Source organism: Grammomys surdaster, unplaced genomic scaffold (genome assembly GCF_004785775.1).
Source record: "Grammomys surdaster isolate TR1022 unplaced genomic scaffold, NIH_TR_1.0 63, whole genome shotgun sequence".
Classification (NCBI taxonomy): domain Eukaryota; kingdom Metazoa; phylum Chordata; class Mammalia; order Rodentia; family Muridae; genus Grammomys; species Grammomys surdaster.
Genome location: NW_021604565.1, coordinates 15,587,144 through 15,603,164, shown reverse-complemented (window position 1 = coordinate 15,603,164; position 16,021 = coordinate 15,587,144). Strand labels below are relative to the sequence as shown.

The 16,021-nt window shown below is 42.5% G+C and overlaps 1 protein-coding gene across 1 annotated transcript in view; it reads right to left on the bottom strand.

The window, feature by feature from the left end:
- Nucleotides 1-16,021, bottom strand: part of Atp6v1c1 (ATPase H+ transporting V1 subunit C1) — a 37,265-nt gene that overhangs the window by 12,014 nt on the left and 9,230 nt on the right. Inside the window, exons 2-8 of the mRNA XM_028767679.1 lie at nucleotides 10,773-10,936; nucleotides 9,812-9,879; nucleotides 7,566-7,651; nucleotides 6,208-6,302; nucleotides 5,211-5,302; nucleotides 3,348-3,446; nucleotides 1,830-1,898 (exon numbers count right to left, since the gene is read on the bottom strand). Of these exons, the coding sequence (XP_028623512.1) occupies nucleotides 1,830-1,898; nucleotides 3,348-3,446; nucleotides 5,211-5,302; nucleotides 6,208-6,302; nucleotides 7,566-7,651; nucleotides 9,812-9,879; nucleotides 10,773-10,904 (641 nt within the window). The 5' untranslated portion in view covers nucleotides 10,905-10,936. The remainder of the gene's footprint in view (nucleotides 1-1,829; nucleotides 1,899-3,347; nucleotides 3,447-5,210; nucleotides 5,303-6,207; nucleotides 6,303-7,565; nucleotides 7,652-9,811; nucleotides 9,880-10,772; nucleotides 10,937-16,021) is intronic.

The following is a 16,021-nucleotide window of genomic DNA, read 5'->3' as shown; positions in this document are numbered from 1 at the left end:
CACACACCTATAGACACTCTAATATTCAGCTGGGTTTCAAATTATCTGATGTTTTAAAACTTTAATATAGAGTATTAAACAAACAGCTAGGCTCTGTGTACTGAACAATCAAGTCGAGAAGACCAGTAAACCGCCACCACTGTAGGTCAAAGTACTTCCTGTCAACCCTGACAGCCTGGAACAGACATGGAGGAAAAAGCAGACTAACCTCCCACCACTCAAGCCTCCAGACATGTCCCGGGTCACAGGTGTGCCTGAGCACACACTAAAATAAAACCCTGCTGTGTAAAACGAAGGGTGATGGTGGTACACCTATAACCCAGCACTCAGAAGGCCATCCCAAATTGTACAGCATGACCCTGTCTCAAAATAAAAAATAAAAAACCCACATCCAGGTTTGAAGGTGGCAATTTTTTTAGTATACATAGTATTGTTTCATTGGCACTTTCTAAGGATGGTATTTAAGTTTTTTCGTCTATTTCAAAATTCATCATTCATTACTCCCAAGACTCATCATTGATATAGCAAGATTTTGTTTTAAAAAAAGGATCAACCCAGTATGTCCAACATGTGACCTGGCCACAGTGTGTCAGAGGCTCAAGTAGTGAGCAACACCACCCACAGAAAGAAAAAGAGCAGAGACCCTCCAGCCTCCGCTTAAGTGCACAGGTCCCCAATGATGCCCTCCAACAGAACTGCCAGAATTGAGTCACCACAGTTGCTGTGAATGAGACTGAGTTGTTTCCTATTAATCTCCATGCTTTAAAAATTAAAAACAACAAAGAAATTTAGTAAACCCTTGCTAGGCCTTCAGGACACTTCTCTGAAGGGGCAAAAGCCATTCAATAAAATCTTACACAAAGGCAAAACAAAAGACATTTAAAACATCAACAAAGTATGTCAAGCTTAGCCTGGTGGAACATATAGCCCTTGAGAGACAGAGACAGGCAAATTAAGAGTTCAGGCCAGCTTGGGCTATACGAGAACCTGTCTCAATAAAAATAAAAAGGAAGGGGAGGGGGAGGAATGTTTTATATACTCTATCAAGTCTTAAACTAACTTCCTGACTTCTTTGACATCTGAGATAAGACAGTGGGACCCAGAAGTTCAAGGACATACCCAGATCACATGGCAAGTTAGAAGACCCATCAAATTGGGTTCATGACTTTCCATTATACTAAACTAACTCCTGTATGACACAAGGAACTGGAAAACAAAGTACTTCTGGCCTGATCTTACTAAGTTCACTTCCTCACTGTCTTTGATACTTTCTTTAACAAGTGCATCTCATGTGAATAGACAATGTACATTACACTCATAACTCAAAAATGCTTACTAAGAAGACAATATACAAATTTAAAGAATATACAGATCTGGCCTCATCAACTGCTCAAATAAAATCTGAAGGTTCACAACATGTTCCAGGAGCTGCCTGATGTGACTCCTTTGCTAGGGAAATGAAGACTTTGTTTCTAGAGGAGACACAGCAACAGCGGATGGAAGCTTCAAAGAGGCAAGACAGAGCAGAAGCCCCACGGCTGGCCCTGGTCCTGCCATCATCTTCCCAGTAAGTGTGGCTCTGGGCAAACAACCACATCTTGCTGTCCTCCCATTTCTCCATGAAATGGAGAGGGTCAAACCAGCCATGCCAGTCCCTTCTAGATCCGAAATGATGATAACTAGTGTTGACCATTTATGAAGCAAAAATGTTGGCTCTAAAATTAGAGATTTACTGCAAAGGAAACACAGACCACAAAGAGATTTCCTAATCTCACAAGCTGCTGGAAGACTGCTAGGAAACAAAGCACTGTTGCAAGATGGCTACTTACTTGCTCGACCTTGGTACCACCATTTCTGCGAGTGTTTCATACTGCTTAATCCAGTCATTGTGGTTCAACCTGCAGAAAAGGCACACTATAAACATTAGGAAGGGAAGACAAGCCCCACTCCTGCCATGTCTAGGAAAAGAAAACATGGGACACAGGGCCAATGTGGTTTCAATAAAGCACATCATATGTGTAGCAAAACATCCAGTCTCCTACTGAGAGCATGCCTCACAAACACAGAATGAAGCAAGAAGTCTGGCTTGGCTGCCTCACAGCCAGGGACTGTGGCAACAGAGGCACAGTTGGTTTGTTAAGGCTGCAAAGCACAGTACAGACTCTACATTATTTTTAAACTGCATAGCTAGAAAACATAATTTATACGTCATTTAAAAAGCAGAAGAAGCCATGGAAAATTACTATGGCGTTCCAATGTTCCCGGGAACAGCTGTGCAGGGAAGGCACGGGCAAAGCTTTGCACCTGGGCGCAGTTGTACGTGGGCCTGTGACCTCAGTGCTTGAGAAGTGAAGGCAGGAGCCCAAGGCCAGCCAGACCACAGTGCCAGCTCAAGGACAGCCCTAAAAAACAGAAAAACCCAAAAGCCTACACTCTCAGAGAGGAGAAATGCTCCAGTCAGGTAACATTAGGGAAACTGAGTCCCCTGAGGTTCCTCTGTGGCCCCTCTGGGAGCCAGTGTTTCTCTTTTACTCTCAATTCCCTAACCAGATAAGATACAGAACAAAGAGGGCCGGCTTCATGCAGTGATACTCTGAAAAATCAGTGTAGTCTGTTTCAGCCTAGATCCTCAGAGACGGCAGCAGTGCAGGACCTGAGGTCATTACAAGTGTCTCTCACACACAGGCTTTTTTGCCCTTGTTTTGAGACAGGCTCTTACTATATATCTGGCTAGCCAGGAATCTCCTGTGCAGCCTAGACTGGCCTCAGCTCCCAAAGATCTGTCTGCCTCTGTCTGCCCAGTGCTGGGATTAAAGGTGTGTGCCACACTGTACAATCCACTCACTCAGTTCTACTCTTCCAGACTCTCCAAAACTACACATGAGCAAATATTCATACAGAAGGCCTAGTCAAGGGAGATTTCAAAGGATTATTAAATCCAAAGGCTAGCAAACTATGTGCATTTGTGTTAGTAAACAGAATTTCATTTTTTTAATTTTCTTTAATCTGTTTACAGATTCTGTGGCTGCTTCAGCCCTAACAACCTATCAGCACAGTAGAGCAGAGCAGTTTTGAGAGCGACAGAGCCACAGACTGTCCAGCCCTGTATCAAAGAGTGGCACAGACTGTCCAGCCCTTTATAGAGGGAAAAAAAAACACATTCTTCACTTTTGGGGGGCTTTTTGTTGTTCTTTTTTGAGACAGGGTCTCTCTGTGTAGCCCTGGCTGTCCTGGAACTTACTCTGTAGATTAGGCTGGCTTTGAACTCACAGACAACCACCTGCCTCTGCCTACCCAGTGCTGGCATTAAAGGTGAGTGCCACTATGGACTCTTGTAACAGACATACTTGGGAACTACCACCAGTAATGTGACAAGATACTCCGAATCAAGGACAAAGTCGTCTTTCTTCACGATTTCCGCCAGGCTTCGAGTTAGCAAACTTCCCCTGAAGAATAAGAAGAAAATCACTGGTGGATAAGTGTGCACATGCTTCAGTTACACAAGGAAAGAAGGGCAGGTTGATCTCATTATAAATGTACTCCAGAGGGATCAGTCTTAGATAACATTTTTGCTCCATAAGAAGTCAACAGTTAGGGGCTGGAGGGCTGGGTCAGTGGTTAAAAGCACTAACAAATGACCCTGATTCAATTCCCAACACCCACACGGTGGCTCAGCTACAAGGAATCTGACACCTTCTTCTGACATCCAAGGGCCCTAGGCATGCACTTGGTCCACATACATACACTAATACACAGAAAATGAAAACTTTTAATTTAAAAAATATATATTTAAGAAGTCAATAGTTAGCCAGATGTATCTTACCCCTGCAACCCAAGAAGTGTCAACACCTGCCAAAGTTTGCCACCAATGTCCAACTCTGCTTATTTTAATTGCTGTAGCTCCGTTCTTCTCTTAATCACATGTCCTGTCTGGGACAGTGTGAGTCCTCAGATATCAGAGTCTATTTCATTGTAATTATGAAATTATGTCATCTATACACAACCTCTGCTTTTTTCTCTCTTTCCCCAGATATCATGTGATACCAGACAATTTTGGTTAATTTACACAATAATCAACTCTCAAATCATTCTTCTTTTGGTCTTCCAATAATGAAAATGTCTTGTCTTGTTTGTACCACAGACCATCTCCATCCACTTTTTCTTTAAATGATGACAGAACTTTGAATAGCTATGTACTTAAAACTCTACTTGGTGGCTAGAAAGATGGCTCAGTGGTTAAAAGCACTTACTAGACAATCATGTGGACCTGAGTTCAGATACCAGCATCCATGTAACAAACTATGCATGCCTATAACCCCAAAACTGCAAGAAGTGGAGACAGGATGACACCAGGAGGGAATCTGATAACTCCCCTGTTCTCCACATGTATACAAAGACTCCTGTGCAATTCTCTCAAATACACCACATGCATACACACACACACACACACACACACACACACACACACAGAAACTACAATAACAAAACAGCCCAAAACTATACTTGCAGTAACACTATAAGATCAACCAAATAAGATTCCAAGTTAATGCTTTAAAAAATCTAAACCTAAAAACAGAGAAAGTAGGAAATAATCATTATAGCAATAACAGATTATTACATAAAAAATATTTTAAGCAGCAGATGATTGCTATGTAATAAATAAACTGATAAAATAATTAATTTTATACAAATTTCAGTAAAATATCAAACACATTAAGGAATTAAACCAGAGTTCAGGTGACAAGTCAATTTATAAAACAGTTTAATGAATCAGCCACACTGATTTGTTCTGATCGCTCAAATTCTATAAAATTAATAAACTTTCTCCATGAAATGCTTTCAAAATCATAAAAAGTATTTTTCATGTATGTATACACTTAAGTAAGTTTATGTACGGCATGTATACAGGAGCCTGAAGAGGTCAGAAAAAAATCAGATCCAGAAATGAAGTTATAGACAAGTATCAGCTACCATGTGAGTGCTGATAACGACTCGGGTCCCCTGCAAGAGCAGCCAACACTCTAACTGCTCAGCCAGTTATCCAGCTCCCATAAATCATTCTGATTATAGAAACAGCACAAACTACAACTTCCTAAATCCTAATAGTATCCCACACAACATGTGCTAGGCACGCACGCACACACGCACGCACCCCCCCCACACACACACACACACACACATTTAGCATCCACAAAGACTTGAGAGCTTACGCGTTCTTTCGCTCCAAATTCTGGAGATTCCCTTTCAGGTTATTGTACGCAGACGCACGAGACTTTAGGTCATTATCAATCTGAGTCACTCCCTTCAAAAGACAAGAAAAACAAGCAAGTTATTCCTAGGTTTGCCTCTACTAATACAATTCAAATATTTTCTGGCATAAAAATATGTGATTTCATTAAAAGTACAACATTAAAAGGATATTTAAAAAATAACCAACTTCACTGCCTTTAATCTCACTTGAGAGGCAAAGGCAGGTTGATCTCTGTGAATTCCAGGCCAGTCTGGTCTACAGAGCGAGTTCCAGGACAGCTAAGGCTACACAGGGAAACCCTGTCTCAAAAAAAGAAACAAACAAAAGCAAAACAAAAACCAAACTTCATCATTAACAAATTTCCTTATGAATTTTACTTGCTATTGCCACATTACTTCGTAAATCAAGTAAAGACTCCAGCCCACTAGGTTGACAATTACTAATCAAAAGGCTTCAAGGCCAGACATGGTGGCATACACCTTTAATCCCAGCACTCAGGTGGCAGAGGTAGGAGAATCTCTGAGTTCAAGGACAGCCAGGACTCTAGAGAGACCCTGTCTCAAAAGACAAAACAAAGAGGCTTAAAGGTTAAGAGCACTGGCTGCTCCTCTAGAGGACCCCGAGTTAATTCCCAGCACCCACATGGCAGCTCACACCTACCTTGAACTCCAGTTTAATGGGTTCTGACAACCTCATACAGACATATATGTAGGCAAAACACCAATGCACACAACATAGAAATAAACATTGAAAAACATTTTAGAAAAGGAAAAACCTAAAAAGTATTGCATAGCACGCTCTCTCGCGCACTCTCTCGCGCTCTCTCTCTCTCTCTCTCATATATATATGCATGCATATACACATACACATTATATGTTACACATACATAGACATACGTAATTCAAACAAGTCTTCTATAAATCAGTGTGTCCCACCTGCCTCATTTCTTGTCTTACCTTGGCAATTATTTCAGAAATATTTTTCAGAGACTGCTTGATTGGATATTTGGCCATATCCCACTGGAATCTTGTTATGTAAGTAACCAAGTCAACTGGAATAAGACAATAAATTAATTACTGATTAAGAAGTAGCAGTATTTTCTTGTGGGGGTTGTTTGTTTGTCTGTTTGTTTAGACCTTTCAAGACAAGGTTTCTCTGGGTAGCCTCCAACTACCTAGGAACTCACTCTATAAACAAGGCTGGCCTTGAACTTAAGAGATCCATCTGCATCTACCTCCTGAATGTTGAGATTAAAGGCATGTACCACTATGCCCGGCAGTTTGCTTGCTTCTTAACATAGGCAAAGATATGATTTCTGAAGAGTTCTGATTAAATAAATGTGCATGAGATTAGAACACTGAATTTAAGATAATGTTTTAATCATGCATATGAGGTAGAAGGCAGGTATATAAATATGAATGCAGGTGCCTACAGAAGGAGGCCAGAAAAAAAGTCCCTGAAGCTGGATCACAGGTGGTTATGAGCTACCCAATGTGTCTGCCAGGAATCAAACTCAGGCCCTCTACATGAGCAGTAGCCCTCTTAACCACTGAGCCATCTCTCCAGCCCCAGAAAACTATAGTTTACAAAAGTGATATTGTTGGATGTGGTGGTGAATCACAGATTGTGAGGCAGATTTTAATGTGGTTTTAAAAGGGTTACCTTTAATCCCAGGTAAAGTTAGGAGAACCGCCTGAATTCAAGTCCAGCCTAGTCTACATAGTAAGTTCCAGGCCAGACAGGAAATATGAGACTGTCTCAAAAACAAATTAATTAATTGACTGATTAAAATCAATAATAAATGAGATAAAAATCTTTATAAAATCATCATCACTGAGCAGGCTCAATATAAATATTAACTTATAGCTGCAGGTGCATATATATGTGTGTGTGTATACATATATATGAAAATTATGGGTACTAAGAAATCAATACTCTAACTTTAATGGAAAAGAGGCATTACTGTGTAATAAAATCAATCACTCCCTAGGTACTAGTAAGTGGAAATCAGGAGGCATCTAACTGCAGTAAAGCTGAGACGTCCAGCTTTAAGTCAACAAGTAGTTCTCGACAGAACTAAAGAAAGAGTGCTTCTGCAGGAGGCCTGACACCACACCTTACACTACATGTACCGCCTAAGAGTAGCATGGAATTGTGTTCTGGGGGCAGATGCCACTAGTAACATCACCAGCAATACCCTCACAGCTTTGCCGAAGCAGCCTCCCGTCTGTGATTCCCTGTCCTCTGTGACATGCGTCTGAGCACTCACTAATGACTCACACGAGTAACTAGGAATCAGGAACGATGAGCTCACCTCCACTGGCCAGCAAGTTCTCCTGAACCTTATCTTTACTGTCCTCCAGCACGTCAGCCATGTACTGAGCCACTTTCTTGACCACACTGGGAAATTAAAAAAGAAAATTATCATTTTTAGGGGAAAAAAATCCATGTTACATAGACTATCACACTAGGACATAATATACAATGAATCCTTATATAAAACATAAAGAATAAAGTGGGTGAAGGTCTGGTTATATGTAAAAGCAACTGCACAACTGTAGGGTTTTACAGAGACTACATGTCAAGTGTTTCTCAGTCTAGAAGGAAGTCATGAAAACCGGTCATGATGGCATATGCCTGCAATCTTACTTCAAGGTGGAACGTGCTTGAAGGATCAACTTCAAGACCATCCTCTGCTACACTTGCAATTACAACCTCAAAGTCTCTTGTGACTTTTGTCTCCTCCTTGCATTTTCATTCTAGTGGGGAAGCCCCTGACAGCATTTGAGGCTTTTCCCCTAACTTGGTTCTGTGACACAGCACCTCATTATACAGCAGAGATTGGTTTGAACAGGTAATCCTCATGCCTCAGCCCCTTGAGAACTGGGAAATAGAAAACAGGTATACAGCATGATCTCCAGTCACTCACCTCTTCACTACACACAACCGCTGCCTACAACAAGCCTTCCTTTCTTGCCTTCAATATTATTGAAAAACAACACAATATTGGGACTATTTACTTTCTTACTGCATGTGCTTATAAAATAATTTCTCAACCTGAGCATGGTAGTATACAGCTGTAATCCTGCAATCAGAAGGCTAAGGCAGTAGGCTCATGAACTGTCTCAAAAAAACAAAAACAAAAAACAAACAAAAACAAACAAAACAAACAAACAAAAAAAACAGGGCAGGGGGACAGCCTCCGGAGATAGATGGCTGAGAAGTTATAAAAAAAAAAAAAAAACCTTCCAAAGAACCCAAGGTCAGTTTCCAACACCCAAGTCAGGTGGCTCAGCACCAACTGCAACTCCAGTTCCAGGGGATCTATAGCCCCTCTCTGGTCTCCACTGGCATCTGCACTCACACACACACGTGCGCACACATACACACACACACACACACACACACACACACACACACACACACTGACAACACATTTATACAAATGTCCTTACAAATAAGTAATAAGTCCTTACAAATAAGTAAATAGAATAAGCCATACGTCATTAGTTGGAGTAATGTGAATGAAAGTCAGAATGAGGCCAGTCATGATGGGCCTTTAGTCTCAGCACCTGGGAGGCAAGGCAGGCAGATGTCTACTGAGTTTCAGGCTTGCCAAAGCTATAAAATAAGTCTCTGTCTCCAAAACAAAACAATCAAAAACAACAAACAAACAATGAGATACTGCTTTGTACCCACCAGGAGGGTACAGTAAAATCAGTTCATGGTAGGTCCTAGCACAAATGCAGCAAAATTAAACTGGTTCAGCACTGATCACACTTGTGATCCCAGCACTGGAAGACTGAAGCAGAGCTGCTATCAGTGCTAGGCCAGCCTGAGCTACACTGTGAGTTCCAAGGCAGCTTGGGCAACAGTGTAAAAACCTGTCTCAAAAAAACAACAATAAAATCTGACAATGCAAATATGAACTGGTACAGCCACTGTCAAACAGCTCCTCAAAAAGAACCAAGAAACCAATGACTCCACTCCCAGGCACACACACATTCAAGACAGACAAACAGAAACGAAGCTCACAAATAGCACATAAGCCAAAAAAGAGAATAAACTAAATGTTCTCCAAGTTGATGGACTAATAAGGCATGATACATAGTGTAGTAACTGATAACCGTGGGGACACTGAGCTGGGCAGGGTGGGGCATGTCTGCAATCCCAGGGCTGGGGAAGCAGACAGGAGGACCCCCAAGGCTTCCTGGTCAGTGGCCCAACTGAATGTGCAAGCCCTGGGGGTTCCAATGAGAGATCGTGTATCAAGGAAAAAAACAAATAAAACCCAAGGTAGGCGGCTCCTGACATCCATGTGCACCCGCACACGAATGTGCGAATGTGCATGAACTTGCTTGGACATACAGGTGCACATGTGCACACACCCAAATACACAGAAAAACATTGATATACAGAGAAAAACAGTCATCTCCTAAAATCACTCAACTTGCATAGCGTACACATGGACTAGAACAGTATCTGGAGAGACTCTCCAGATAATCTGGTACTGACAACAGTGTTTCACTCTGTTCTACCCCACACATGCAGATACGTTACCCTTCTACAAATGCATCCAGTTTAGCCAGTTCATCCGACAAGCCAACCAAGACATCCAACGTGCCAACCTAGAAGGGAAACTCAGCTTAGTACTCAGCTTTCGTCATGTCCATCCTTTTGATTGAAAAGGGATCATTAGCTTAGTTCTGACACTACTGGTCTTACTGTGTGCCCCAGATGAACCTTGGGCTCCCATTCCTCCTGTCTCTCAGTGCTGGGATGACAGCCTGCACCACCCTGCCCAGCTCCACAGCCCTTTACTTTGTTTTTTTGTTTGTTTGTTTGTTTGTTTTAATTAGATGATGTACCTTTATCTGAGGGGGTCTACAAATCTTTTATTCTCCACTTATTTCATAAACTGTAGCACAAAAAGCTTGTTGAACACTCAGGTCATTTATATGTATGAGTTAACTCTGAGTTGGAAAGCACCATGTAGACCATGAAAATCTTGCACTTAATCAGCAGCTCTGCGCGTCAGCAAGCCCAGGAACAACGGGCAATGTGAAGTCCTGCTTTACAAGGGCCTATGATGGCTCTGTGGATGCCCATCACTGGTAGACTGATCATTGGTCTTTAATAAATGTTAAATACCTTAACTGGATTAAATAATGCCTAAGTAGGTATTGTGGTAACAGAATATAAACTTAACAACAGACATATTATTGTAGCATTTAAAAATATACACTAAGATTTCTCTCTTCTGAAAAATCCCACTTTGTGATGCAGTATCTAGGCTTCCTTATAATTTATGAAAACAGAAGATTCGAAACAAGATGTGACTTCAGTGGTTTCCTGGTAACACTCTGAGACTCAGATCCACTCTACCTAAGTCAACAGCTAGAGAGGAGTGACCTCTCTGCTCAAGGAATGAAAACCTCGATTCTGCCAAAACAGAGAGAGCCCTCACCAGCTCCTCTGACAAACTCAGTCTTCTGCACAGTGGAGTCACCTGTCACCTCACCTTTAAGTCAGGAATGTTGAACTTGGAAGAGACAGCAAGGTTATTGTTCTTGGTGGTCGCTGCATGTAGTTTCTCCCATGTTTGCTGACAGGTTTTCTCCCCAGGAGCAGATATGAGCCAGAACTCAGTCATGTTTGTTACCTCTTTGGCAACCAAGGGAGAAGCTGTAATGTTAAAACAGAGCAGGTAACATTTAATGTCCTTCAGAACAACCTTACAACAGGATCTAAAATGCCCCAGAAGCCCTAGTGTCTAGCAGAACTACTGGGAGACTATAAAGCAGGTGTGGGGGTGAGACCCTGTGAGAAAAAGTTAAGTCACTTGGGGATGCGCTTGAAGCAGATATTAGGACCCTGCCCCTCCCTGTCTTTATCTAGGGTCTCATTATTCTGCCCAAGCTGGCCTCAAACTTTTGGGCTCAAGCTGTCTTCCCACTTTGGCTCCCCAAATGGCTGCAATTACAAGAACATGATGTCACCAAGCTTTGCTTCTCTCTTTTGCTCTCTTGTTTGCTTGAAGAAAACAAGACTTCTCAGCTACAAACGCAGGCTTGATGCATTGAGACACCAGCAGCCCAACAGCTGCTGGCTTCTTCACTGCTGTCCTGGCTAGTCGGCCTAGGCTACTTTCCCATCTGTTTCCCTCTGCCTAAAATTACTCAACAGAGCTCTCTTACCCCAGATACTAATCAGGAGACTATCCTGACTGTATAATCATCAGCTTATCAGAGAATCTACTCGAATCTTTAAGCCTCTGGTTGTTTTGTCTGTTTACCAGTACGGAGATTAAACCCAGGACCTCAAGCACTCATATGACAGAATCCTTTCTCAATCCTCCTGAGACAGGGTCTCACTAAACTAAGTTGGCCTTGCACTCGCCCATAACCCAAGCAGGCCTTGAACTTTTAATCCTCCTGCTTTGGCATCCCAAGTAGACAGGATTACAGGACTGTACACTAGACCAGTCTAAACCACCTTTAATAATACCACAGTTCTGGAGAAATGGATGTTTTATTACATGTTTATACCAGCAGAACTGGTGAAGTATATTTGTGGGTGTATTTTCTACTCGCTGTCCCTCCAAATGCCAGGTAAGGAAAACAATTGTTCTAATTCTTCCTGACAGCAGTGTCACATCTGTAACAGTGTGAGCCAGCAGATGTCTGTCTCAGCATTCTACTAAATACCTTTCTTGGCCCACACATGTCCAAAAGACTCCCAGAAACAGGAAAAAAGACCCTATTTTCTCATCTTTAAATACCTGTCTCTATACTCCACTGAGTTTTCACCAGCATAAAAGGAAATAATGTCACAAACCATCCTACATACAGTGAAGCAGTGTCTAGGACAGATATAGTTCTCTAAGTCTTACTTTTAACTGGAAACTGCAAACTGTCATGCTCCATTCTCACAATAACCCTAGGAGATAAACACTCACAGCCTAGTCATTTACCTGAGGACACAACACACAACTGGCATCAAGTCTAACATCAAACAGCAAAGGCCACGTTCTCTAAAGAACTCTTTCCTGTGCTGTGGTAGAAAAGAATGCTGGTGTGTGTGTGTGTGTGTGTGTGTGTGTGTGTGTGTGTGTGTGTGTAAGCACACCACATGCACGTGTGTAATCACAGAACTAATCTTGGGAGTTGTTTCCCTCCTAGCTTATTGGGCAAGGCAGGGTTTCTGGTGTCTGTTGTACTGTGTCCTCTGGGGTGATGCCTCTCCTTCCAGTCTTCCGCAGGAGTCCTGTGGTTACAGGTGTGCACCCTTGCACCTGGCTTCCAGGGTCATGAAGATTGTGCAGCTAGGACTTTCTTTTACCCACTTAATACCTTCAAGTACTTCTTGAATATTACTGAATATTAACCCTGAGGATTAAACGAGCTAACAAATAAATTGAATTATAACTGGTTATCTACTTTCCCTTTCCTATTCTTGAAATATAATCTACAGTGAAATACACCCATCTTACAACTTCAATCAGTTCCTGAGCCATGTATAGACCTGTTGAGCTACCGCCATAACTAAAATTAAGAACATTTGTAGTGGCTCATGCCTTTCACCCCTAAACAAGGGTTTGAGCGTGTGTGCGTGTGTACGTGTATGTGCACACACACTGGTGCTCTCAGATGTCAGGACTTCCGATGCCTTGAACTAGATATGAGTTATGAATGGCCGTGTGAACTTCATGTTGTTGTTGGGAAGAGAATCCAGGAGTTCCCTGCAAGAACAGCCACTGCTGTGCCGACGTGGCTGGCTGTGTGGTCTGCCATTCTCATCTGATAACATTATACTTCCATACACTGTGCAGCTTTAAGTCCCGCCTTCTACAGTTCTCCATGTACTCGCTCATTATGATCCTTTGCATTAAGTCACGGATCATGTGTCTAACTCATCAGGCTACATTATCCATCACTGTACTGTATCTTCCTTTTGAGATGGTGGGAGGGCAAAGCAGACGGCTCAGTGGGTGAAGGAGCCTAACATCAAGCTTCATGACCAAGCTCCATCCTTTGGGACCTACATGGTGGAAGAAAGGATGTTTCCTACAAGCTGTTCTCTGATTCCCACACATTAATGTGTACATGCGCACATTACGTGATTTTTAAAAAATGTTTGAGATAGGGTCTTACTATATAGCCCTGGCTGGCCTGGAGTTTGTCATGTAGACTAAACTAAACCCAAACTCAAGAGACCAGCTTGTCTCTGCTTCCTAATTGCTGAAATTAAGAGCTTGTGCCACCAAGCCCAGCCTTTTTTTTTTTTCTTTTCTTTTTTAAAGACAGTGCTGTGCTTTGTTCTAAATCCCTCAGGTCTGGATTCAAGAAAAGACAGAGGGGAAGCAGGAAGGGGTGGGCAGAAAGGGAAGCTATTGTGCTGGCAACTATCCAGGTGCAGCTGTCTCCTCATTCTTTGGTCAAAATCCCATGAAGAACCCTACAAAGGCTATGTGGACTTTACCTGTCAACTTTAACTAGACACACCTTTGTCCAGCCTAAAGTCAGCAAGATCAACTGACTACAGTGCAATGCATCTTTGGGGGAAGGCCTGGGGGGGAGGGGGGCTGCAGAGCTCACTCTGTCTTCCTCTGGGCTCCTGCACTGCGCGTTACCAACTGTCTAGAAGCAGTTTCTCCACCTAGCTTGACCAGACTTGTGGGTGTTTGTGGTGGGAAAGTGAGCCCACTTCAGCCAGAAGCTGAAGTCTCTAGTTTTGCTGTACACATTAGTCACAACCTTCGGTACTGTTACCTAATTGATATTTATTTCTGTGTAGAAATTCAGCCACATCTTCCAGCCTCCCTCCTTTCTCCCTCTTGTGTTTTACATTTAATTTAAAATAAAAAGAGGATGAATTACAATGAACACCAAAAACTTCCCAAGTACAGGCAGAAAAAAAATGAAGCAATACACAACAATGAACATCAAGTGCTTTGGTAATGACGGGAGAAGTGCTCGTTTTATTGCAAATATTCATACGCTGCTGTCCTGATTGGCAAAGTAAAATTCATTCAAAGGAACTAAGGAAGCTGTAACAACTGGTCATCACTGATTAGAATATCTAAAGCCAGGTGTGCAGGTAGCTCCAGTTTGTAATCCCAGAAGTACAAGGCCAAGCTGGGCTCCACTACTGGTTAGCTTTGTCAACCTGACACACACTACGGCAATCTGGAGGAGCATTTTCTTGATTAATGGTCAAGTGCCTACATGGGGCTGATGGTCCTGATGGTCCTGGGTTGTACTTAAAAAACATGAGCAAGCCTGGAAGACCAAGCCTGTAAGCAGCATTCCTCCATGGCCTTTACCTGCCATGGTTCCTGCCTCCAGGTTCCTGCCCTGTCTTCCTTCTGAGGACTGTGACCTATGAGGTGAAATAAACCCTTTCCTCCTCAAGTTGGTTTTGGTCAGCTTTTTGTCATAGCAACAGAAACCTAACCAAGACAGCCACATAGTAAAACTAATTTCAAACTCTAATATCTAACATAGTAATACTTTAGATTGGATCTAAACATATATTGTTATTATCTTACAAAAGGGCTGTTCAGCCCAGTATTGTATCATTGCTCAGACTAGCCTTAAAGTGCCTGGGTTCACGCAGACCCCCTGCTTCAGCGCTCCTCTTAGCTGGGAATGTGTGGACCACCCTGTGTGGCTCTGTTTTATCTTTTGTTTCCTGGTGCTACTGGAGATCACACCTAGGGGCTCACACACATGTGCTCTTGCACCAAGCTATACTCCTAGCCCGCCAGCTGTCTTGACTTTTGAACACCAGAAACTTGCCCCATCACAACAGCTGAAAAGGCTGAAAAGTTCAGATAATAAACAGCATCACCACAAAGAACAGAGTCTGACAAAGAGCCCAGCAGTGAAGGTACTGACCACCACACCTCACTACCTCACCTTGATTCCCAGAACCCAGTGAAAATGGAAGGAAAGAAAACAAGGCTCCACAAAGTTGTCCTCTAGCCTCCACAAATGTCCTTCGGCAAGCAGGCACCCACAGAGATAAAGAAAGGAAGAGAGAGGAGGAGAGTGGGGTGGGGGATACCACCCCGGAGATAATGCAACAGAAAAGGCAAAGCTACATGAAGTGATTATTAAAATAGCTATATGTGAAGCACAAGATCAAGGGTGCCTAATAGCAATTTCATCTCACTGTGAATTACAGCCAGAGAAAACCCTAACAGCAGGTCCAGGGGGCACAGTGTGATGGCCAAGCACTGCGTGGACAACATAAAGACTCAGCCGCTCGTCTGAGTTCTGCTCATCACTGCATATAAGGAGAGGAGGATGGGCAGGAGGTACTGAGTCCTAGCTTCATGTGGAAGGAGAAAATCAACTTGCCAGCTGTCTCTTGAAAGTGCCTTCAAATGCACACCAAACATGCATGCATCCAAACATACACACACACACACACACACACACACATCACAAACACAATAAACAACTAAATTAAATAATTTAGAAAGTATTTTATGATTAAATAATTTAAAAACTGTCCTACAGACAAAGCAGGTTATCAGCAGGTGTCAGAACAACTGTATCAAAAGAGTACTCCCATGATGACACTGTGAGCTGAGTGTTCTAAGAGGTAGCAATATTAAGTAACAGAAGATAGCTGGGCATGCTGGTGCACACCTTTAATCCCAGTACTTGGGAAGTAGAGGCAGGTGGATCACTGAGTTCAAGACCAGCCTTGTCTACAAAGTTCCAGGACAGCCAAGGCTACATAAAGAAACACTGTCTCCAA